At 41.2% G+C, this 24,436-nt stretch overlaps 4 protein-coding genes and 1 pseudogene across 4 annotated transcripts; 3 read left to right on the top strand and 2 right to left on the bottom strand.

Annotated features, from left to right (window-relative positions):
- Nucleotides 105-14,847, bottom strand: LOC104709928 (annotated as a pseudogene).
- Nucleotides 764-3,360, top strand: LOC104708569 (eukaryotic translation initiation factor 2 subunit alpha-like). Its single transcript, XM_010425167.2, has 7 exons — nt 764-1,220; nt 1,855-1,911; nt 2,005-2,091; nt 2,321-2,467; nt 2,566-2,670; nt 2,889-2,987; nt 3,089-3,360. Exons 1-7 carry the CDS (start codon nt 837-839, stop codon nt 3,242-3,244), a joined length of 1,035 nt encoding a protein of 344 aa, XP_010423469.1. The 5' UTR covers nt 764-836; the 3' UTR covers nt 3,245-3,360.
- On the top strand, nt 15,247-20,817 carry LOC104708567 (sister chromatid cohesion 1 protein 1). The gene is made up of 20 exons (XM_010425164.1): nt 15,247-15,423; nt 15,654-15,722; nt 15,831-15,889; nt 15,966-16,010; nt 16,148-16,167; nt 16,288-16,364; nt 16,524-16,641; nt 17,086-17,152; nt 17,242-17,320; nt 17,507-17,625; nt 17,857-17,945; nt 18,018-18,167; nt 18,246-18,399; nt 18,478-18,560; nt 19,474-19,645; nt 19,732-19,813; nt 19,921-20,060; nt 20,146-20,230; nt 20,308-20,420; nt 20,517-20,817. Exons 1-20 carry the CDS (start codon nt 15,371-15,373, stop codon nt 20,597-20,599), a joined length of 1,857 nt encoding a protein of 618 aa, XP_010423466.1. The 5' UTR covers nt 15,247-15,370; the 3' UTR covers nt 20,600-20,817.
- LOC104708568 (non-classical arabinogalactan protein 30-like) lies at nt 21,095-21,892 on the top strand. The gene has a single exon (XM_010425165.1). The coding sequence runs from the start codon at nt 21,156-21,158 to the stop codon at nt 21,702-21,704; it is 549 nt and encodes a 182-aa protein (XP_010423467.1). The 5' UTR covers nt 21,095-21,155; the 3' UTR covers nt 21,705-21,892.
- LOC104708565 (mitotic spindle checkpoint protein BUBR1-like) lies at nt 21,899-24,385 on the bottom strand. Its single transcript, XM_010425163.2, has 5 exons — nt 24,231-24,385; nt 23,966-24,110; nt 23,407-23,564; nt 23,082-23,166; nt 21,899-22,997 (listed from the first exon to the last, which is right to left on the bottom strand). Exons 1-5 carry the CDS (start codon nt 24,314-24,316, stop codon nt 22,077-22,079), a joined length of 1,395 nt encoding a protein of 464 aa, XP_010423465.1. The 5' UTR covers nt 24,317-24,385; the 3' UTR covers nt 21,899-22,076.

The raw sequence follows: 24,436 nt of genomic DNA, 5'->3' as shown, positions 1-24,436 counted from the left end.
TCCTTTAATAATATAGTAGAAATGTTTAGTTAGACTAGTAATGATTAAAAAAAATATGAAAGAAAAGATAAATTTTTTCCCAAGTGAAAAGATAATTTTGTAAATTAATTTGAGACCTATTACCACAGTAAGAGAGAAATGTCCCAGTTTATGGTCCCTGTCAAAGCTACTTCCAAAGTTTTTAATATAATTATACTATTTAGGAGATAATAATTAATAATTTACCATAAATATATTAGATATGCATAGATGATAGATTGTGTTCGTATAAATTAGTTTTGGGCAAAGATAACATTTTCTAATGACATATGATGTATATATAATAAAATTTACCATTCCTTTAATAATATAGTAGAAATGTTTTGTTAGATTAGTAATGATTAAAAAATATGAATGAAAAGATAATTTTGTAAATTAACAAACAAACAAACAAAGAGGATAAACAATATTTTGTTAGATTAGTAATGATTTTTTTGTAGATGTTGTGCACACACATGATGGTTTGAGGTATGCAAGTGCTCCCAATAGTGTATAAAGACGAAACAAATTTACATTAAGCAAAAGAGGTTTAGGTGGCAAGATTGTTTCGGAACGCTTTAAAATCTTGTGAAGGTAGCGGTTTCGATTCCACCTAGTGTCCATTACTATAGGCATTCTGCCTTTGGATAATTTATTTTTGCTATGTTTTTAGATTAGTAACAGATAATTTTTTTTTGGAAATGTTTAGCAAATTTTGAAAACCCTAAAACTCAATTTCGCGACTCTTGTTAAAGAAACTCTTCCTCTCTATAATTTTCGAACTTCGTACCTAAGCTTTTCTCGAGAATCTCAAAACCATGGCGAATTGTGCACCGAATCTGGAATGTCGTATGTACGAATCCAAATACCCGGAGGTAGACATGGCGGTGATGATTCAGGTGAAGAACATCGCCGACATGGGAGCTTACGTCTCTCTCCTTGAGTACAACGACATCGAAGGAATGATCCTCTTCTCTGAGCTCTCTCGTCGTCGGATTCGTAGTATCAGTAGCTTAATCAAGGTCGGTCGCATCGAGCCTGTTATGGTCCTTCGTGTCGATAACGAGAGAGGTTATATCGATCTTAGTAAGCGTAGGGTTAGTGAAGAGGACATACAGACTTGTGAGGAGAGGTATAATAAGAGCAAGCTTGTTCACTCTATCATGCGTCATGTTGCCGAGACTGTTGGTGTCGATTTGGAGGTATTGATTTTGATTTTTGTGACTCTTCTCGATCAGGAGCTTCGATTTTGTTTACTTGACTTGGAATGATAAGCTGAACTTGTTAGTTAGGATGACTTTGATGAAGATTAAGATTATAGGAATTGGTGTTTCCAATTATTTCTTCTAGCCAATATTTTCTGGAGATGACTACAAATCAATTTTTCGCCATTGTTGATGTGATAAACTGATAATGTTAAAGCTTACACTANAGCGACTCTTCTCGATCAATGAGTCTCGGTTTTGTTTACTTGACTTGGAATGGTAAGCTGAACTCGTTAGTTCTTGGATTTTAGTTAGGATGACTTTGATGAAGATTAAGATTATAGGAATTGGTGTTTCCAATTATTTCTTCTAGCCAATATGTTCTGGAGATGACTACAAATCAAATTTTCGCCATTGTTGATGTGATAAACTGATAATGTTAAAGCTTACACTATGGCCATGAGATCAATTTCTGTAAAGTTTCAATCTAGTGGTCGCTTTCAATGTTCTAGCTTGATCTGTATCATGTTGTTTTCTTCTTGAATTGAAATAAGGTCCAGTTATGCGTATCCTTTTCCACTTTTCTCTTTTGGTTTCCAATTTGTGAGAAAGAATCTTCGTTTTTTTGTAGGAGCTATACGTAAACATCGGCTGGCCATTGTATAAGAAGCATGGACATGCTTTTGAGGTAATAGTTTCAAAGCTTTTGTTAACTAAACGGCTCGTTATTGCTGATATGAACTGTTGTGATAGTGTGTACTTTGGACTCTGTTTTTTTTAGGCTTTCAAAATTGTTGTCACTGATCCTGATTCAGTTTTCAATGCTCTTACCCGAGAAGTTAAAGAAACAGGACCTGATGGTGTGGAGGTAACACTATATACCTTAAATAACCTTCCTTATCATTGAGTTAGTTTGATCCATGGAGACTTATCCTATCTTTTTTAAAGGTGACCAAAGTTGTTCCAGCTGTGACTGAAGAGCTGAAAGATGCGTTTGTGAAGAACATTAAGAGGAGAATGACACCACAACCAATGGAGACTTATCCTTATCATTGAGTTAGTTTGATCCATGGAGACTTATCCTATCTTTTTAAAAGGTGACCAAAGTTGTTCCAGCTGTGACTGAAGAGCTGAAAGATGCGTTTGTGAAGAACATTAAGAGGAGAATGACACCACAACCAATGAAGATCCGTGCTGATATCGAATTGAAGTGTTTTCAGTTTGATGGAGTTCTACACATCAAGGTCAGTCTTTTCTATTTCTTATCTGTTTTTTTTTTTAAGATGAGTTTTCTACTTGCTAGCATAAGTTGTCTGGCGATAATAATAGTATGATTTTTCAGGAAGCCATGAAGAAGGCAGAGGCTAAAGGTAGTGATGATTGTCCTGTCAAAATCAAGCTTGTTGCACCACCATTGTATGTACTTACAACGCAAACCCTTGACAAGGTATGTTTATGTTGTTGGGTTTGTCCCTTGTTTAAAAGTGGAAAAGGGTTTAAAATACATTAAGGTTTACACTGTAATATCACCATAAATCCTTACACATATTTATTCAACTCTTCGTGCAACCATCACGAATAACTGCAGTTCAGTATGAGTTTTACAACCTGATGTTTCAGTAAAAGTCTTGGTCACTCTGACACTTTCTTTATCTGATTGAGTAGGAAAAAGGAATAGTGACTCTGAATAAAGCAATTAAAGCATGCATTACTGCAATAGAGAAACAAAAGGGGAAACTTGTTGTTAAAGAAGGTGCTCGTGCGGTATGTCTTACATCCTTTTTCTGTGACAAGCCGACTGATTGTACTACTTCAATCACTCATTTTCTTTGGTCAATGACCTTAATGTGCTACAACATTTGTAGGTGAGTGAACGCGATGATAAATTGCTTGCTGAGCACATGGCTAAGCTTAGAATGGATAATGAAGAACTCAGTGGAGATGAGGGAAGCGAAGATGAAGAAGAAGACACTGGAATGGGAGAAGTCGATATCAATGGATGTAGCGGGATAATTGAATGAACAAAAGCAAAAGCATTGTAACTGCGGTTTCTGCTTTAGATCCTACAATTTTGTTTCCTTTTGAGCAAAAACAGTTTTTTTCTTTGACCTTGAACATGCTTAGTAGTACAAGCATCTATTATACAAGACAAGTGTTTCCTATTTGATTTCACAATGGTTATGATAAGCGGCTCAATGTGTTATCTTCTGAGGATGAAGACGAAGTGCAAGAATCAGATGAACTGTCTTGGGCAATCTCTCCATTGGCTGCAACGATTGTGTGGGAATAACAGCTGCATTCATCGATGTAGCTAAGCCTCTGTCTTGTGCTCGCTTCACCGGCCAAGACATTGTGATCTTCAACCTCCATCCAACCCTCTGAGTCTTGTCTGTTGAAAACTTGGGTCAAAGCCTCTCCATCTGAATGTGTCTCATTCAAGGCGTGTGAAACATTGGTCACGAGCATATATGTATTCTTGTCGTTTGTTAACCCTCTAAGAGTAGAAGTGATCACCGTGAGAGGATATGTTCGCTGGTGCACGACTCGGTTCACTGGTTTACCCGATTCAGAAGTCACCTCCACTATCCGTTTGGTCTTCACCCTCTGCTCAACCCTCTTGTATGTTCCGTTTCCCTCGAACCTCACCAAGCTGCCAACCTTGAACATGCTCTTGACCACGGTGGTCAGATTATCTTTACTTGATCTAACCCAGCCATCATATTCACTATGTACCTCTGCTTCAACCCTAAACGACCCATCGAGCTGTTCAAACTCTTCTTGTCTCACCATGTGACGACTTGGGCTATCGTAGAATCTAGACCCAGCTTCAACATTCGAAGACCCGTGATCTAACCAGAGATGCAAATTAGCGTCCACAAGCCAGTACGATATCCCATCACTGACCCCAAGTGCAAACTCATGAGACTTTCCATCTAAAAGCAAACTTAGAAATGGCGTCAAGTCCCTCTGAAGGATGAGAACCAACTATGTAGCATCTACATTGAGAATTCAAGTCGTCATAGGAAGGTAGATTGAATGCACCGATTGCAACAACTGGTTCCCAGAACAAGGGATTGATTCCACCTGTAAAGATCACCGGGAATGGCACCTCGGATCCCACATATCTCCCATCTATCTTAACAAAAACTTCCCGGCATGCACCATTGCCACGCCCTGTTGCTAGATTGTTTGTTCTGATGTAAGAGTTTGGCGGGTTTGATTACCAGAACTCATCGTCTCCATGGAACGATACATATAGTTCCAGCACAATCTGACGAGTGTTGGACGGAATTTGAATTCGTTTTGAGTAAGTTTCTGCAGGGTTGTCGATCATAAACCAGAACCCTCTTAAAGGAAGTAAAGCAAACACAATTCCCTGAATGATTCGTGATCTTATTCAATCAACTGAAATTGGCTTTTATAATAGCCTTACAACGTTCACACGAACTCAAACCGAGTGAAATACGGAAACAAAAAAACTGAAACAAACTTAAACGTGAAACGTGAAAGACTCCATCAACTCCTACAAACAAGCTAAGACTTGTTAAGCGATTGACTTATTCAAAACAAATTCAAAACCAACAAATTCCTCCCCTTAAACTGAAAAGCTTGCTTCAGTTTAATTCTCCAAGCGTCGAACTCCCATCATCTCCCTAAGCTTCTCGAACTGATCCTGCTTGATCGGTTTGGTCAAGATATCAGCCACCTGATCATTCGTTCCACAAAACAGCAACCTCATAGCTCCCTCATTCACCAAATCACGAATGTAATGATACCTTACATCAATGTGCTTCGTCTTCCTATGCATAACCGGATTCTTGGACAGCTTGATTGTAGAACTGTTGTCACACATTATATCAACACACTCACAGTTTTCAACACCCAACTCTTTCAAGATTCCCTTCAACCAAACACTGTGACACGCCGAGGAAGTAGCTGCAACATATTCTGCTTCTGTAGACGAGAGAGTGACAATGTCCTGTTTGCGTGAACTCCAACATATCGCTGCACCATTAATTAGAAACACATACCCAGAAGTGCTCTTCCTACCATGTCGATCCCTTGCATAATCACTGTCGGTGAATCCCAGCAGATTTAGAACCGACGCTCTTTTGTAGAAAACTCCGAAATCCAGAGTTCCACTTAAATACCTTAGTACCCGCTTAGCAACCACCATATGTTCTTCCTTGGGATCAGCCAAAAAACGAGAAAGCAAACACACTACAAACATCAAGTCAGGACGTGTTACCGTAAGGTACATTAGACAACCCACAAGCTGCTTGTAGACTGTTGCTTTTGCTCCCTGAATGCCTTCTTTCTCAAGATCAGTGCCTGGAACAATCGGAATCCTAACAGAGTTGCAGTTCTCCATCTTAAACCTCTCCAGAACCTCTTAAGCATACTTCTTCTGACAGATATGTATTCCATTGTCACTCTGATGAACTTCAACTCCAAGGAAAAACTTCATTTTCCCCATGTCTGTCATCTCAAACTCCTTTTGCATTGATGACTTAAACTCTGCACACATCACCTCATCATTTCTTGTGAATAATAAATCATCAACATAGAGACTCACCACCAACATCTTGTTCTCAGATTTCTTCAGGAACAAAGTGTGATCATAGTTGCTTTTCTGAAATCCTTCCTTCTTGAAGTAGCTCTCAATCCTGCTGAACCATGCTCTTGGTGCTTGTTTTAAGCCATAGAGTGCTTTATTCAACCGATAGACTTTGTCTTCCTCCCCTACTTTGACAAACCCTTCAGGTTGATCAACATAAACTTCCTCCTTTAACTCTCCATACAGAAAAGCGCTTTTCACATCTAGTTGATAAACATTCCAACCTTGTTGAGCTGCAACTGCCAACAGACTTCTGATGGTGTCCCATCTTGCAACAGGAGCATAAACCTCAGTGTAATCTATGCCTTCTCTTTGTGAGTACCCTTTTGCAACTAGGCGAGCTTTGCATTTTTCTACTCTTCCTTCTTCATTCAGCTTCGTCTTGTAGACCCATTTTACACCAATCTTCTTTGCTTGTGGTGGCAACTGTACAAGCTCCCAGGTGTGGTTCTTTTCGATAGACTGAATCTCCACTTCCATAGCATTTTTCCATTTTTCTTCTTTTGCGGCATCATAGAAGTGTATTGGATCTTCATTGGAGATATATAATGCAAAGTATCCCATATCTTCGTCACCTTCCTCCTCTATCTCCTCACCACTCACAAAGTCACTCATCCAAGCAGGTTCCTTTCTCACCCTTTTAGAGTTTTCTACAATTGCAGGCTCTTGAGTCGTCTCAACTCTCTGTGCCTCTGTTTCCACTGCAACCTCTCCTTGTGCCTCTGCAGTTTCAGTACCCGCAACTTGCTCAGCAGTTTGTTCAGCATCATCATTCTCTTCTGCATCAGTTTCTTCTCCCCCATCGTCGCTAGCATTTTCTCCATCTTCTCCCCAAACAAGAACATGCTGCTCTGTTGTGCTTAAGTTCCAGTCCCATGTAGCATCTTCTTCGAAAATGACATCTCTGCTAACGGTAATCTTCTTTGTGACTGGATTGTATAAGCGATATGCTTTGGATTCATCACTCACTCCAAGTAGAATACATCGATGACTGCGATCATCAAGTTTTATACGTCTCTGTTCTGGAATGTGAACATGACCAACTGACCCAAAAACTCTGAAGTAATCAACTTTCGGTTTGATTCCCGACCATCTCTCTTCAGGCACCATGTCTTTGACTGACTTTGTGAAGCTTCTATTCAACACATGAGCAGTCCACCTAGCTGCTTCTGGCCAGAAAAATCTTGGCATCTCCTTCTCAGACAACAAACAACGAACCATGTTCATGATTGTTCTGTTTCTTCTCTCTGCCACACCGTTTTGTTGCGGCGTGTATGCAGCTGTCAACTGTCGTTTGATGCCATTCTCACTGCAGAACTTGTTGAAGATGTCTGAGGTGAACTCACCTCCTCTATCTGTGCGCAACCCTCGGATAACAGTCTTGGCCTCCTTTTCTACTGAACTTTTAAAAACTTTGAAAGTTTCAAAAGTTTCTGCTTTCTCAACAAGGAAATATATCCAGGTTTTCCGAGAATAATCATCAACAAGGACCAGTAAGTAGCGTTTACCTCCTTGAGAGATTGGAGTGATTGGCCCACAAAGGTCTGCATGAATCAGCTCCAACTTCTCAGATGCTCTCCATTTGCTTTTCTTTGGGAATTTTCCTCTTTGTTGCTTTCCCACATTGCATACAGTACACACCTTGGATTCATTTTCCCACATTGCATACAGTACACACCTTGGATTCATCTTTGAGGATGGGTAGACCCTTCACCAGCTCCTTCCTCTGCATTAGTTGTATAGACACATTGTTTAAGTGTCCAAACCTCCTATGCCAGAGAGTTCCCAAGTCTTCTCCTTCTATCTTGAGACAGTTTGAGATGATTGGTTTCTTCACAGCTTTTACCAAGAACATGCGGTTTTTAGTCATTCGTGTCTCCACGATCAGACCTCTTTGAGCATGATATATCCTACACACTCCATCTTCAATGATGATTGCTAGTTGCTTTTCTTGTAGTTGACCAATGCTCAGCAGGTTGTTGGTAAGATTTGGCACATAGTAGACATCACTCACCACTTGCAAAATTCCTTCCACACTGATTCGAATGCTTCCTTTGCCTTCCACACTCAATTTTGATCCATTTCCCAGCCTGACCGAGTGATTGAAGCTTTCATCTAGATCAGTGAACCACGAATTTTCTCCGGTCATGTGGTTTGAGCATCCGGAATCAAGAAACCATAGACCATGATCTTCCACGCTTCTTATATCTGCATGCGCCATGAGAAAGTAACTCCTCTTCTTCATCAAACTCCACAAAGTTTGCTCCCTTCTCAAGACTTGTGCACTCAAACTGGTAATGACCAATTTTTCCACACCGGAAACACTTGATGGCCGATCTGTTTACAAACGATCTGCCCCTTCCTCGTCCTCTCGAGCTGCTGCCTCCTCTATGAGGATTCCAGTTTCCTCTGCCACGAGCATTCCTTGGCTCGTTCTCCACCTGCAGGACTTGTTCTTCACCTCTCTTCTCAATCACCTTGCGTTCATGAATCTGCAGAGACGCCTGCAATTCATCCACTGTGAGACAATCAATGTCCTTGGATTCTTCAATGGAGCAAACAACATAGTTGAAATTGTTTGTGAGACTCCGGAGGATTTTTTCAACAATTTTGACATCCTCCAAGCTCTCTCCACAGTTGCTCATATCATTGGTAGTCTCCATGACTCTTGCAAAATAGCTTGTCACACTCTCTCCATTCTTCATCTCCAGTGTTTCGAATGTTTTTCTCAACCTCTGCAATTGAGCCCGCTTCACTCTAGCACTCCCTTGATGCTTAACCTTCATTGAATCCCACAACTGTTTTGCCGTCTCTTTCTGTGTGATCGTCTTCAAGGTGGTTTTGTCGATCGATTGAAACAGATAGTTTTTGGCCTTGAGATCTTTGAGGGTTGCCTCATCAAGCGCCTTCTGTTGTGCTGGAGTGGGGTTCTCAATGCTCCTCAGATGTTCGAAACCTGGATTGCCAGTACTCCTTGGATCGAAGAAGATTCTCCATGATTAAGCTCCAATGGTCGTAGTCTCCATCAAATTTAGGAACAGCAGGTGTGGTGAAGTTTCCTGAATCTCCCATCTCTCTTTAGTGTCTTTCCTCTCAAACACTCACAATACGTATTTGCTCTAATACCAGATAAAGGAAGTAAAGCAAACACAATTCCCTGAATGATTCGTGATCTTATTCAATCAACTGAAATTGGCTTTTATAATAGCCTTACAACGTTCACACGAACTCAAACCGAGTGAAATACGGAAACAGAAAAACTGAAACAAACTTAAACGTGAAATGTGAAAGACTCCATCAACTCCTACAAACAAGCTAAGACTTGTTAAGCGATTGACTTATTCAAAACAAATTCAAAACCAACACCTCTGCTCCCTTCGTCACATACCGGTATTATCAAATCCGCAGGGGTTTGGTCACTTCCCTATGATTCCACAAACCCTAATCTGCTATCAACTTTCAAATTTGACGCAATAGGATTGAATTCGTAGAAGATGAGAGTGACATTGATATGATAGATGCCTGTGTAAACATCGTTGACTATATTCTCGAGCATCATCGTGACATTTAAATCGGCTCTCGTAAAGAGCGAGGAGTACCTAGAGACGTCCTTCCGAACATTCCAGAAGATTCCGGATGGACTCGGCTCCGCCGTACTGGTGCGGAGTAGCTCCACTCCACCGAGCCATAAGCCGGAGATACGGTCGTACTGATCGCCACTCGAGGCGGCGCGTAGGTCAAGTACAACATAAGACCACGGCGGCGATGTAGAGCCGGAAGGTGGAGTGTATGGAGCAGTAAAAGGAGGTCCGTTGATGGTGTTGGCGAATGAGTGGCGGAGGAGGACGTGAGAGCAAGCCGGAGTTAGGTGGTCGGTGAAAACTTGTGGAATTCCTCCTCTGTTTACATTATACGTACAAGGCTTATATAGCCAAAATAGTTACACAAATAGAGGAGAGGATCGAGGTGAGGTTCCACACAATCTGGAACAATATTAACAACTTAAACAATTTCCTAGATACGTGTAACAAAATATATATATGTCTTTCACCCTCCCGCAGTCACATCGTCGGAAGAACGGTGAGGCTAGTGCGAAACTCATTGTGAAGTGAACTCGGTAGGCCTTTTGTGAAAATATCTGCATATTGGAGTGAAGTAGGTACGTGCAGAACCTTGACCTCGCCGATAGCTACCTTGTCTCGGACGAAATGTATGTCGAGCTCGACATGCTTTGTTCGTTGGTGCCGTACTGGGTTAGTTGAGAGGTAGACGGACCCGATATTATCACAGTAAACGACAGAGGCATGTTGAATTGGTCGGTGGAGCTCTAGCATAAGATTCCGTATCCAAGTGAGCTCGGCAACAGTGTTGGCGACGCCTTTGTACTCTGCCTCCGAACTGGAACGAGACGGCGTTGGCTGTCGTTTGGCGGACCAAGACACAAGATTCGGACCTAGAAAGACACAGTAACCGGAAGTAGAACGACGGGTGTCTGGACAGCCTGCCCAGTCGGCATCGGAGTAAGCTGTAAGTGTATCTATTTGACCTCGGACCATCTGTATTCCATAATTGACTGTCCCTTTTAGATATCGGAGAATACGTTTGAGTGCAACGAGATGTGGTTGTCGTGGAGTGTGCATACAGAGGCAAATCTGATGAACTGCATAAGAAATATCTGGCCTTGTCAAAGTTAGATATTGGAGAGCTCCGGCAAGTTGGCGATAAGATGTTGGATCAGCGAGTGGGTCACCGTCGTCGATGGAGAGTTTTGACTTGAGGTCCACTGGAGTGGCCAGAGGTTTGCAGGCGGACATTCCAGCTCTAGCAAGTATGTCCTGCGCATAAACTGATTGTGATAAAAAGAGACCCCTTTTGTTGTACTCTGCGTTTATGCCAAGAAAGTGACGCAGTTTGCCCATGTCTGTCATCGGGAATTCTGATTTGAGCTTGGCAATGACACGTTGCAGTAATGTTGTTGTTGAGGCTGTGAGAAGGATGTCATCGACATATAAGAGCAGATAGGAGAAGTCACGTCCTTTCCTGAAAATAAACAAAGACGGATCTGCTCTGCTTTGAACAAAGCCCATGAGTTTCAAGAAAGACGTAAATCGAGCATTCCAAGCTCTAGGAGCTTGTTTAAGGCCATATATTGCTTTGTTCAATTTGCAAACATGATTTGGATAGTTAGGATCAACAAACCCCGGTGGTTGATGCATATAGACAGTCTCTTCTAGATCCCCTTGTAAAAACGCGTTTTTAACATCTAATTGATGTATTGGCCATGCCAAACCAACAGCCACATTAAGAACCACACGAATTGTAGCAGGCTTAACGACCGGACTAAATGTTTCTGTGTAGTCGACACCCTCTTGTTGAGACTTTCCATTAGCAACCAATCTCGCTTTATGACGTGACAAAACACCATTCTCATCGTACTTGTGTTTAAATAACCACATAGATCGAACAATATTAACATTAGGCGGACGAGGAACTAAGTTCCAACTCTTAGTTTTAATCATAGCACCATGTTCATCTGTCATTGCGGGATTCCAGTTAGGGTCTGAGAGGGCAGAGAGATGGCTTTTTGGTATTGGGGATTTGGTTTTGTGAAGAAGAGCGTTGGTTTTGGCAAGAAGTGATATCATCTGTCTGGGTTTGGTGATACCAGATTTGGATCTAGTTTGAATGGTAGAGGGAACACGAAAGATTGGGTCAGGACGAGGAGGGCGTGTTGGGACTGTAAGTGGTGGGAGTTGCGGTGGTGAAGAGAATGGGGCTTGCAAGATGGATTTAAAGAGCGGTGATGGTTCAGGTGAGTCTAGAAAAGAATACGTTTCTTTTGGTGCAGAAAGGTTTGCAGCGGGAAATTTCTCTTCGTCAAAGAAAACATGATGCGAGATGATTATACGATTGGTTTTCAAATCCATACAGCGGTATCCTCTATGTTGGGTTGGATAGCCAAGGAACAAACACGGGGTTGTGCGTGGGGACAACTTAGGCAGAGTAGAGTGATTCAGGTTCGGGAAACATAAGCATCCAAAAACTCTGAGATGCTCATAGGCTGGGCGTTTGTTATAAAGCAAAGTGAAGGGAATTTGATTGGAAATGGCTTTTGATGGTGTGATGTTGAGGATATGAGCCGCTGTATGTAGAGCTTCGACCCAAAATGATGGTGAGAGTCGAGCTTGGAACAGGAGAGTTCGAACGGTGTTGTTAATGGTTCGAATCATCCTCTCTGAACGGCCATTTTGCTGGGAAGTGTGTGGACAGGAAAAACGGAAATTTATACCTTTAGAGCCAAAATAGTTGTGAAAATCTTTGTTGTTATATTCCCCCCCATTATCACACTGGAAATTTTTGATGGAAGTGTGAAATTGATTTTCAACTAGATTTGAAAAATGAAGGAACTTTGAAAACACGTCACTCTTACGACGAAGGGGATAAACCCATAGATGGTGAGTGAATTGATCAAGAAACAACACATAATAACGAAGACCACTCACGCTAGGGATGGGAGATGTCCATATGTCCGAATGGACTATGTCAAAGGGTTGAGTAACCAAAGTTTCAGAATCAACAAACGGAAGCTTTATTGATTTTCCCAAAAAACAAGGTTCGCAAGAAGATGAAAGTTTCCCTTTATTACATAACATAGGATTCAATTGAAAAATAGAAGAAAGAGAAGCATTATTTGTGTGACCTAAGCGTTTGTGCCATAGATCGGGGGTTGTAGCCAAAAGAGCTGTGGAAGCTACCGGCCTTTTATTGATTGTGGAAGGAAGAGAGTAGAGATCGCCGGAGCTATCACTTCGGAGCATTGGTGTCCGTGTTTGAAGGTCCTTAACAGTAAAACCAAAAGGATCAAAATCAACAGAACACCAATTGTCTTTAGTGAATTTGCGAACAGAGATTAGATTCTTAACAATTTTAGGAGTGACTAGGACATTGTTAAGAGATAGGGATTTGGTGTTTGTTTGAATTGAAGATGAACCTATGGCTGAGACAGGGATGGAGGAACCGTTACCCACAATGACAGATTGACTGGTGTTATGTTTAAAAGTAGAGTGGAGCGTACCTGCATCTGCGGCTAGATGTGCCGTGGCGCCGGAATCCATGTACCAGTCCGTAGAAGAAGGATCGGCGATGGCTTCAGAGGTGTGAGCTTGCAACGGAAATTCAACGAGGTTGGCCTGCTGTGGTGGAGCAGGAAATGAGCGCGGAGCTGGTGGCCACTGCGGGTATTGAGGCATCCAGTACGGAGGTGGTGGTGGCCAAAACGGTGGTCCATTCCAGGGATTGCGATTGTAGGAGGAATGTCATCTGTTTCCTCTGTTGTTGCCTCTTCCTCCTCTGCGATTTCCTCTGTGACCGCCGTTGCGGTTGCGAAAGTGTGGATTCTGCACTGGTGTGGTCGTGGCAGTGAGTGCAGTCGAGGACGAGGAGGTGTCTGAGTGTGAAGCAGTGACACGAGTACTCTTCTTGAGTCNCGTTACCCACAATGACAGATTGACTGGTGTTATGTTTAAAAGTAGAGTGGAGCGTACCTGCATCTGCGGCTAGATGTGCCGTGGCGCCGGAATCCATGTACCAGTCCGTAGAAGAAGGATCGGCGATGGCTTCAGAGGTGTGAGCTTGCAACGGAAATTCAACGAGGTTGGCCTGCTGTGGTGGAGCAGGAAATGAGCGCGGAGCTGGTGGCCACTGCGGGTATTGAGGCATCCAGTACGGAGGTGGTGGTGGCCAAAACGGTGGTCCATTCCAGGGATTGCGATTGTAGGAGGAATGTCATCTGTTTCCTCTGTTGTTGCCTCTTCCTCCTCTGCGATTTCCTCTGTGACCGCCGTTGCGGTTGCGAAAGTGTGGATTCTGCACTGGTGTGGTCGTGGCAGTGAGTGCAGTCGAGGACGAGGAGGTGTCTGAGTGTGAAGCAGTGACACGAGTACTCTTCTTGAGTCTGGTCTCTTCCCACTCAAGCATCGATTTGGCAGACTCATAAGAAGGAAAAGGATCTTTGTGTTTGATAACGTTAATGATGTTATCAAACTTGTCGTTAAGACCATTTATGATGTACATAACGAGAGTCCGGTCGGTGACTTGTGTACCAACATTGGTTAGAAGAGTTGCCGTTGATTTCATCTTCCGACAATAGTCACGAACAGTCATGTCGCCGATCTCCATTGTGCGGAGTTCGTTGTCGAGTTGAATGGCTCTCGCATCTTTGTTGTTGCGGAATTGAGCCTCCACACGATTCCAGACGTCACGAGCAGTACCACCGGTCTGGAAGGAGGAGCGAAACAGTGGTGGCGCCATGGTGCTGTAAAGCCAAAGCTTCACCAGACCATCACGTTTCAACCAAGCATCGTCGTTGGCATTGGCAGGACGGAGAGAACCATCCAAATGACCGGAGACGTCGAAAGCCATGCAGTGTATGAGAAGAAGCTCACGCCAGGCATCATAGTTGTGCTCATCTTCATCAAGGAGCACAGGCATTTGATTTTTGATGTTTGTAACACCAAAACAGCGTTCATTAGAGCTGTTAGGAGCAGCCATTAATGGCGAAAAGAAAGAAACAGATAAAGGAAAGAGAGAGAGAGAAAAGAAATGAAAGAGAATCAAAGTCCTAGATGCTCTGATACCATGAAAACTTGTGGAATTCCTCCTCTGTTTACATTATACGTACAAGGCTTATATAGCCAAAATAGTTACACAAATAGAGGAGAGGATCGAGGTGAGGTTCCACACAATCTGGAACAATATTAACAACTTAAACAATTTCCTAGATACGTGTAACAAAATATATATATGTCTTTCAGTCGGATGGTAGGGGCAGCCTGAGCTCTTTGTACTCCTGAGGCTCGTCCGGTGACCGGAGATAAGTCGAAGCAGATCTGAGAAATCGATCCGGCGAAGAAGGAAGAGAAACGGCAGTAGCAGTGAGAAAAGCAAGTGTGAAGAAGAACTTAACGGCGTCGTTTTGGTTGATCATAACTTCTGAATTTTTTTAATTGTCCGAGCTCTCGCCGATGGAGAGACTAGAGAGAGAGAGTGAAGGGGGCGTGAGCAAACATCAGAGCGTTTTAGTTTTTTAATCATCGACTACGTGTCGTCTTCACATCGCAAAATGGCAGGCAGTAGAAAGGAAATGTGAGACTGGGGAGAGAGTTTGATAGTGACAGTGTGGGGTCCACCTTGCTGCGCTAACGGAATTCGAAAGTTTTTTTCTAGCGTCACTTGTGGTTCCTTATAATCTGTGTACGTGTCATTCTATGAGAGGGTTACTGGTGACACTTTCGTCACTGTCATTTATCTTTAGCCATTTATACTGGACATGTTCACTCTTCCTCTCTTCCCTTCTTAAGCTCTCATGGCGGCTTCATAAATCTCTATATTACAGACAACTTTACACAAAAAAAAAAAAAGCATAAAATTAACTCAGATTCAGCTTCTTCTCCACGCAAATATATGCTTCTCTCTTTCTTTTTTTTTCTTCTTCCTGGGTTTGGAGTTTCTTTTTTTCTGAAGTTGAATCATGTTTTATTCTCATCAGCTTTTAGCTCGAAAAGCTCCGTTGGGTCAGATATGGTGAGTCAAATCCTCTTACTTAAAACTTTTTCCGATTTTTACATGATTTTGTAACCTCTGTTTCTGTATTGGTTTTTGAAATCGGCATGGGAACTTCTTCGTCCCGATCACGCACTTGTTACTGCTTTACGTCGCCACTGTGGTTTCTGTTGTTTGATCTCTCTGCGCGTTATCAATGAATTTTTAAATCTCTCCAACCTCTGTTTTTTTTTGTTTTTCTTCTTCTTAAGGATGGCCGCTACGTTGCACGCGAAGATCAATCGGAAGAAACTGGATAAGCTCGACATCATTCAAATCTGGTGAGCGGAGAGGAGATATTTGTTCGTCGTTTGTTTTTATTCTGTTTTGATTTCTGGGTGTTCCTGCCATGAAAGCTGAGTAAGTTGATTTTTCTATTTCTCTCACAGCGAAGAGATTTTGAATCCGTCAGTTCCGATGGCTCTTAGACTCTCCAGTATTCTTATGGGTATGCTTGGTTTATAGAAAATTTGTTCTTCTCATTCTGGGTTTGATTTGATCTTAATGTTTGTCTCTTTCGCTAGGTGGAGTTGTGATCGTTTATGAGAGGAAAGTGAAGCTCCTATTTGGTAAATTTCTGATTCATCTTAAATTTTTTTTTTATTTTGAAACTTCGAGATTATAATGTGTCCCCTCTCCTCTTTTGGAAACTGATGAGTCATTTTTGTTTTTCTGGGTTTTCTTTTTCTCCGTTAAATTTTTTCAGATGATGTTAATCGCCTTGTGGTAATCAATATCTTCTCCGATCCTCATTCATTTTTCTTTTTTTTTTTCATGTCAAAATCATATTCCCGTACTTGGGTTTCTGGGTTCTCTGTCTCACATGTGTTTGTTTATCTTTCTCAGGTTGAAATTAATGGAGCTTGGCGCACAAAAGCTGTTCCGGATCCCACTTTACTACCTAAAGGAAGAACCCATGCAAGGTATTGTTACTACTATTTTCAAATCTTCCTTCACTGAAGGAGCTTCTCATGCAATTGATGGATTGTGAAGTAAAGTCCAAAATCAAAAGAACAATGTCGTGAGGAAGAGTAGTATTGATAGGCGTGATGGTTTTTGTTTGTTTGTTTATTTATTTGCAGGAAAGAGGCTGTCACATTGCCTGAGAACGAAGAAGCTGATTTTGGAGATTTCGAACAGAGTCGTAATGCTCCTAAATTTGGCAATTACATGGATTTTCAGCAGACTTATATCTCCATGGTAACCTATTCGATTCCTAGTCTCTCCCAGATTAGATTGGCTTATTTATTTCCGTTTATGTACAACTTGTGGATTAGATGGCTTAAAATTTCCAGCCGAAAACAATGTATAAGATATACAAGTGGAGGAAAGAAGTTGGCGCATAAAGGGCATCTAAGACTTGGTCCAACTCAAGCATGCGGTTTATGATTAGCCTCATTTTAGTCTGCATGTGAATGTTTCAAAGGAAAATCTTGTTGGAACTTGAAGCATATGAGCTCAAACCAAAATCATCTGAACATCGCTTAAGATTTAACGTGTAACCCTATGCGTTGTGGAAAAGGACAATGCACAAAAGATGCAACTGTTAATGTGAATTGATCATTTTGTAGTGTTCATCGCCTAGTAAACCAATGTGCATCTTTAGTTGAACTAATTCATTGCGTGGCTTTTATCTCTTTGCAGCGTTTGGATGAATCCAATGTTAACAATAACCCTGAGCCAGAAGATCTTGGACAGCAGTTTTATCAAGGTTTCTATCGTGAGCCATAACCTTCGTGAATAAACGACATGTTTATAACTTTATGCTAATACGCTCACCAATTTCTGTATCGTTCTCAGCTGATGCTGAGAATATCACACTCTTCGAGTATCATGGTTCATTCCAGACCAACAATGGAACATATGATCGTTTTGAAAGGTGAGATTTCAATCCAATAACTGTTGTCTTTGGTCTTTAATTCCCAGAGTTTAAACCTTCTCCAGTAACTGTTGAAGGTGGAAGTTTGTAGCGCTTCGCTATTTCTGTATTTTCTTTCATCCACCTTTCAGCAAAATTCTGGTGATGATTTGTTCTTTTCTATTCTGCGTTTTGATGGCATCTCAGATTTGACATCGAAGGAGATGATGAAACACAGATGAACTTCAATCCAAGAGAAGGCGCTGAAATACCTACAACTCTCATCCCATCACCACCTCGTCAGCAGGAGCAGGACATTCCCGAAGGTAGAGAGTTATGTCAGTCTTTTATTCTATAATCTTGACATTTGGTTATTGTATGGGGATATGAATTTTTGAGTCAAAGATGAAAGTGTTTTCTATCTTTAAATATGAAGCCAATAACAATGGCTTGGGCGAGTCTCCAGTATCATAATCATGTACAGTATCTAACCAGGGAATAACACTGAGCTTCATGAACAGAACAGAAAAAAATTACTGATCTCTAGCCATCTGCAGGAGTCAACCCCACAAGCCCCCAGCGCCAGGAGCATGGTAGGGACGAATTTGCTGAGCAGAGGGAGAAACAAAACATACGGGACAGAGAGGTATTTGCTGTTACTAGGAATACTTTCATCTAGTGAGAAAAGACATTGAATTGGGGTTTGTTCTGCATGCAGAAACAAGATAGACCACAGCCAGCAAAAAAAAGAACAAGAAAGACAGCTACTTTAGAAATGGATTATGAGCAGACTATTATCGCTGGTCATGTTTACCAGTCATGGCTCCAGGATACTTCTCACATTCTCTGTAGAGGGGAAAAGAGAAAGGTTCAGATGAGTGAACGCCTTGGCCTTTAATGTACTCAGGGTGCTCATGTTGGCCTTACATCTGGCATCTTTTTGTAGGTTCGAGGAACTATCCGGCCAGAAATGAAAATTTTCAAACGTGCGAATATGCCACCTACACAACTCCTCGAAAATCATGTGGATAGTTCTTACCCTCCTCAGCTTTACGAGCTTTGGACAAAGAGTACTCAAGTACTTAAAACCTCATCATCTGGTCTCTCTCTATCCATCACTGTTTCTTTTTATTTTAACCTTGTTGAAAGGGATCTGACATTTGGAAATGCCAATGCAGAAACTCGACTCCCTGATTTCTGCGGGGAACAGTCTCCAGGGTTTGTTGAGGAGAGAATGCAGAACCAGCATCAAACCAACCATGTAAGGCGCGGAAGCATATTCTTTCCTGAAAATTTNACAGTATCTAACCAGGGAATAACACTGAGCTTCATGAACAGAACAGAAAAAAATTACTGATCTCTAGCCATCTGCAGGAGTCAACCCCACAAGCCCCCAGCGCCAGGAGCATGGTAGGGACGAATTTGCTGAGCAGAGGGAGAAACAAAACATACGGGACAGAGAGGTATTTGCTGTTACTAGGAATACTTTCATCTAGTGAGAAAAGACATTGAATTGGGGTTTGTTCTGCATGCAGAAACAAGATAGACCACAGCCAGCAAAAAAAAGAACAAGAAAGACAGCTACTTTAGAAATGGATTATGAGCAGACTATTATCGCTGGTCATGTTTACCAGTCATGGCTCCAGGATACTTCTCACATTCTCTGTAGAGGGGAAAAGAGAAAGGTTCAGATGAGTGAACGCCTTGGCCTTTAATGTACTCAGGGTGCTCATGTTGGCCTTACATCTGGCATCTTTTTGTAGGTTCGAGGAACTATCCGGCCAGAAATGAAAATTTTCAAACGTGCGAATATGCCACCTACACAACTCCTCGAAAATCATGTGGATAGTTCTTACCCTCCTCAGCTTTACGAGCTTTGGACAAAGAGTACTCAAGTACTTAAAACCTCATCATCTGGTCTCTCTCTATCCATCACTGTTTCTTTTTATTTTAACCTTGTTGAAAGGGATCTGACATTTGGAAATGCCAATGCAGAAACTCGACTCCCTGATTTCTGCGGGGAACAGTCTCCAGGGTTTGTTGAGGAGAGAATGCAGAACCAGCATCAAACCAACCATGTAAGGCGCGGAAGCATATTCTTTCCTGAAAATTTAGTATCTATAAGAGAAAAACACAATTTCATATACTCTCTAACTGAGTGTGGATGTATGCAGCATCAAGGCAGTGACACAAGCTCCCAAAATCTTGGTAGTCCCGCAGAAAGACTCCGGACAATTTATACTGGGAAAGGTGCTTCAGTAGAAAGCATGATGGCTGGATCTCGAGCAAGCCCTGAAACTATTAACCGCCAGGCTGCTGATATTACTGTTACGCCATTCTATTCTGGTTAAAAGCTTCTCTATTTTATTCAGCCATAGCTTGGTATTGTGGACTATTTGTCGTGAGATATTTGATTTTCATGGGAATTACAGGAGACGACGTGAGATCCATGCCTAGCACACCATCCGCATGTGGAGCAGCTTCAATTAACAACATAGAGATCAGCTCTAGAAGGTTAAGAACACTTCTAGATTTCTGTGATACTAAATCCAATGGCAACTTACAAATAATTTTAGCATAGGAAGAGGATCATTAAAGTCTTTTTTCGCTTACCAAATCAGTCGCAGGTCCAATTTAAAAAGGCCAAATTCCTCACCAAGAAGAGGGCTCGAACCAGTAGCGGAAGAGAGACCGTGGGAGCACCATGAATATGACTTTGAGTTTTCGATTATACCTGAAAAGCGCTTCAGAGCCGATAGCGGTAGAAGTTTTAATTGTCTTTTGATCCTAAAACTTTCAAAAAACCATCTTACACACCTTAACTTGGCTTCTTCTTTTCTTCACAGAAATACTATTTGAAACTGGATCTGCAGAGACTCAAAATCCAGCGTGCAATCAATCAGACGAGAAGATAACAGATAGCATCAAAAGGTAAGTGATTCAATATTAATTAATTGCCAAAACTACATACTGAGTGACAATGATGAAATGTATAAAATGAAACACAGTCATCTCAAGACACACTTTGAAACACCTGGAGCTCCTCAAGTGGAATCTCTTAACAAGCTCGCTGTTGGAATGGACAGAAACGCTGCAGCTAAACTCTTCTTCCAATCCTGTGGTACTAACTTCTTCACTTCAAATTACTTTCACGTATATGAGCAATACAACAATTCATAAAAAAAAAACTCACTATGAATATGCTTTATATTTCCAGTGTTAGCTACTCGGGGAGTCATCAAGGTGAACCAAACACAGCCTTATGGGGACATTCTCATTGCAAGAGGACCCAACATGTAAAGTTTGATTTCTAAATTAAAAAGAGGTTAGTGTGGACCATGTGTTCCCTAGTTGTTTTGCTATTCATAGAGAGAGTTCGTAGACTTCTAAATTATTGGTCCTTTGATTTAGAGCAACCGTTCTTTACCTCTGTTTGGTCCTTCTGTTATTGGTTATTACTTATTACTATTTCATACATTATCATCTTAGCTTTGTCCGAAACATCTGAAATTAATTATTATAAGGTTTTTTTACATATTCTACTATTTAGTATTTTACTCGCATATAATTCATTGTCTTCTTAGAAGATATGGAATAGAGAATAAGCAAACAATAATAGTTTAATATATACTCCGTTGACAAAGAAAATGGCAGTCACGTAATAAGCCGCAACTACCACCAATTTAATCTCCACAATTAGTCGCACTCACGTCTTATACAATTTGTCAATTTTCTCAGAAACACTAAACATTATATAATACCAGTCCTTATACGTTTCTATATAGATACGCATATTTCTCTCCCCTGAATCACACATCAAGAAGAAGTTCAAGAAATAGAGTGCATAACAATAAACATGAACTCAAGAGCCTTACCCTTCTCCGTTCTCGTCATCCTCATCGCTACAGCGGTGTTGGCCAACGGTTACACTACTCCTCCTCCTCCAACCACCGCATACCCTGCCGTGAAAACCGTGGAAGCTGCAGTGGAAGGAATGGTGTACTGCCAATCCTGCGACAAATTCGGATCATGGTCGTTGGCCGGAGCAGAAGCCATAGCCGGAGCTAAAGTCAGCATTATATGCAAGAACCATAGAGAACAAGTGAGTTTCTACAAAGTCTTTAAAACTGATTCCTACGGTCATTTCTACGGTGAGCTCAAAGGTTTCAAGATGACTCCACATTTCTTGAACCATCCTCTTCACTCTTGCCGAGCCAAGCTCGTCTCTTCTCCTCGTGAAGACTGCAATCTCTTCTCCAACATTAACAATGCTCTCGATGGAGCATCGCTACGGTATGAAGAGAAGAGGCTCAAGTGGACGAACTATGAGGCTGTAGTTTACGCCGCTGGTCCATTGGCTTTCCGTCCTGACCACTGCCCCACGACTGCACCACCCACTTACTGATTCGGGTTTTGAAGATGATCGTATACTAATTATATAACACACTGTTATCGATTTGTTTCTATTTTGTTTATTTTGGTGTTATGATTGGTCAATTGTTTGTAAAAAGCTGAGTAATATTGTAATGGGACTCGTGTACTCTTTTGTATCGAGTTTTGTTCAGTTAAAGACCGGTAAAATCATTGGCCATAGCAACATGAACATTTTAAATCTCAAACCTTACGACACAAATGTCTGCAAGTTACAACAAGAACAAAGATTTCTCATAAATCAACACAACAGAGATACAAAGCAGGAACATCGACCACAAACTTTGCCTGCTTCTAAGCATAAGTTATGAGAGAAAGACAAGAGTGGAACCAAATACCTTGTTCCTTAGCAATCCATTGGCATTGCGAACAATTTATTGATCTCATCCAAGGCTACTTTTGTGCACACCGTTGGCTCAAATAGTTCATGTTCATCTGATTTTGAAGGCGGTATCTGAGATGGCTGATTCTTCCTTTGATGTTCTTGCTCAACTTCTTTATCATTATCATCATCATCATCATCCTCAAGTATTGTGAAACCAGCAGCAGGATTTGGTTTCGTCTCTACTACTGCCTTTCCTCTGTTTTTAGAGCGGTTGGGTCTAACAAAATCTATTGGTTCGCCAAACATGTTGTTTATGTCCTCCATAGCTTCCTTTAGGTTGACTGTAGGATCAACAAGGCCATGGTGGCAGGCATTTTCAACTGCTTCTGGCTCATCGGAGATGGTTGAACCAACAAATCTATGAACAACTGTATCTTCTCTAAATCTAGGCCGAGGAGGACTGTTTCTGTCTGCTTCTTCAGAACTTTCAGGTGAATGGTCTCTTGGTAGGAGAAAGACAAAAGCTTTTCCAGCCTCATCATCTTCATCCGTAGTCTCATCAGCGTTGTCATCATCAATGAATATCTCAAAGGACTCTTGATTAGACTGGGATCCCTGGGAAGTACCAGTCTTTGCTTTTCCACTTTCAAAATTCTCGTCCACAAAAACTTCAAAACCATTGTTGCCTCCTTGATTTTCTTTGTTCTGACTTATTTGTCGTGATCTTCTCTGAAGTGGAGCAGTTTCTATAGGCTCTTTGAACATGTTGTTGATTGCATTCATGGCTTCCTTCATGTTTATTGTGGGATCCACCAAACCGTGATGGCAAGCATTTTCTGCTTCAGGCTTTCCTACAATGGCTTTATCAACAAAATTCAACACTGGCTCATGTTGTTGCCTCTCAACCTTCTCGTGTTTTCCAGTCAGTTTTTGTTCCTGACGCTGCAAGAGGAAATATAAATTCAGAAATCTGCAGGACTGGTAAGAAACTATACAAGCGGAGCAATCAAATTATGGAAACAGTACCTGTGTTTTTTTCTTTTTGTGCCTCTCCATGCGACTAAGGAATTGCAAGTATGATTTCTGTAACTCATCCATGGGTTCTGCAAGGCTGTGGACAAGAGGAAATAGTCACTCAAACAGTCATTATTACCTTACTCATTTTCCACAAAATGAGTTGAGCGTAATGGATACCAGGAATGATCATGACAAGAACTCACTTAGAGAATATATAAACTGAATAAAAGTAAAGATTTGATTATCATAAGTTGCATATGCATAATCACTTAATAGAGTATACTCTTAACCATCTATCAAAATACCAATTTCTAGCGTTTCGAAGAATACTTACTTTTGCACTCCAAGACGGTACATTTTCTCAGCCTCCTCAAATCTCTTCATCTTCTCATAATGAAGAGCATATGCCTGGTAGAACAGTGACCTCTTGGTCCCTATACTTTTTGCTTCCATGGTTCTTAAGAGAGCTCTTGGATCGTCTACAAAATCCATCTAGCCAAACAATGCATCACCAAATTAAGACCAACAAGTTCATTAAGCAACATCAGCTATCACCAAATTGTTTATGCACAAAAATTGAAGCAAATCATCAGGGATACAAACCCCAAACTATGCAAATCCAAAATATTCATCTCTCGCTTACTTCCTTATTACAAAAATGGACATAGCTCAGTTCTAACCCCTTTAAATATTCGATCTTTACAAGCAGGAATAGTAATGAGATCATCAAAGCCATATGAATCCAGTTACATTTTTATCCACTGCTCTTACTAAAATGCTTATCCAATCTAATGATCTCCACGGTTCTCAAAAACAGTATAACAACTCTAAGCTCAAAACACAAATTCAGAATCAAATGCCAAATCAAGAGGGTGAGAGTGTTCGTTCATTACCAGCTGCAACCAAACACGAATATAACGCGAATCGTTCTTATATCTCTTATCAGATTCAAAAGACTCCGCACACTTCTGCAAAAACCTCGGCAGCTTCTCGTTCAATATCTGAGTGGGCAAGCTCTCTTTCATCTTCTTTACACCTCTGTTTCAGATTTACCCAATAATCAAATACACATCTTTTTAATTAGGTTTTCATGCTTCAGCACCGTCGACACAAAATAAAAATAGTGACACGGAGAGACCAAAAAAAAAAACAATTTACCGGATCCAGGGAAGAAGATGATCTTTTCCAGAGTATGATTTGATATCTACGATCAGTGAAGCCAACAGTTTCTCATTCTTCGCCATTTTTTTACTTCTCCAAATTGAATTGAAGAAAGCAAAACGAAAAGGCCAGAGAGAGAGAGAGAGAGAGAGAGAGAGAGGGATATATGAATTTGAAAAGATTCCACCTTTTTGGTTTTTAAA

The sequence above is a fragment of the Camelina sativa genome, chromosome 8, assembly GCF_000633955.1.
Source record: "Camelina sativa cultivar DH55 chromosome 8, Cs, whole genome shotgun sequence".
Classification (NCBI taxonomy): Eukaryota; Viridiplantae; Streptophyta; class Magnoliopsida; order Brassicales; family Brassicaceae; genus Camelina; species Camelina sativa.
The sequence above is the reverse complement of the archived record's forward strand: the minus strand, read 5'-3'. Positions and strand labels throughout refer to the sequence as shown.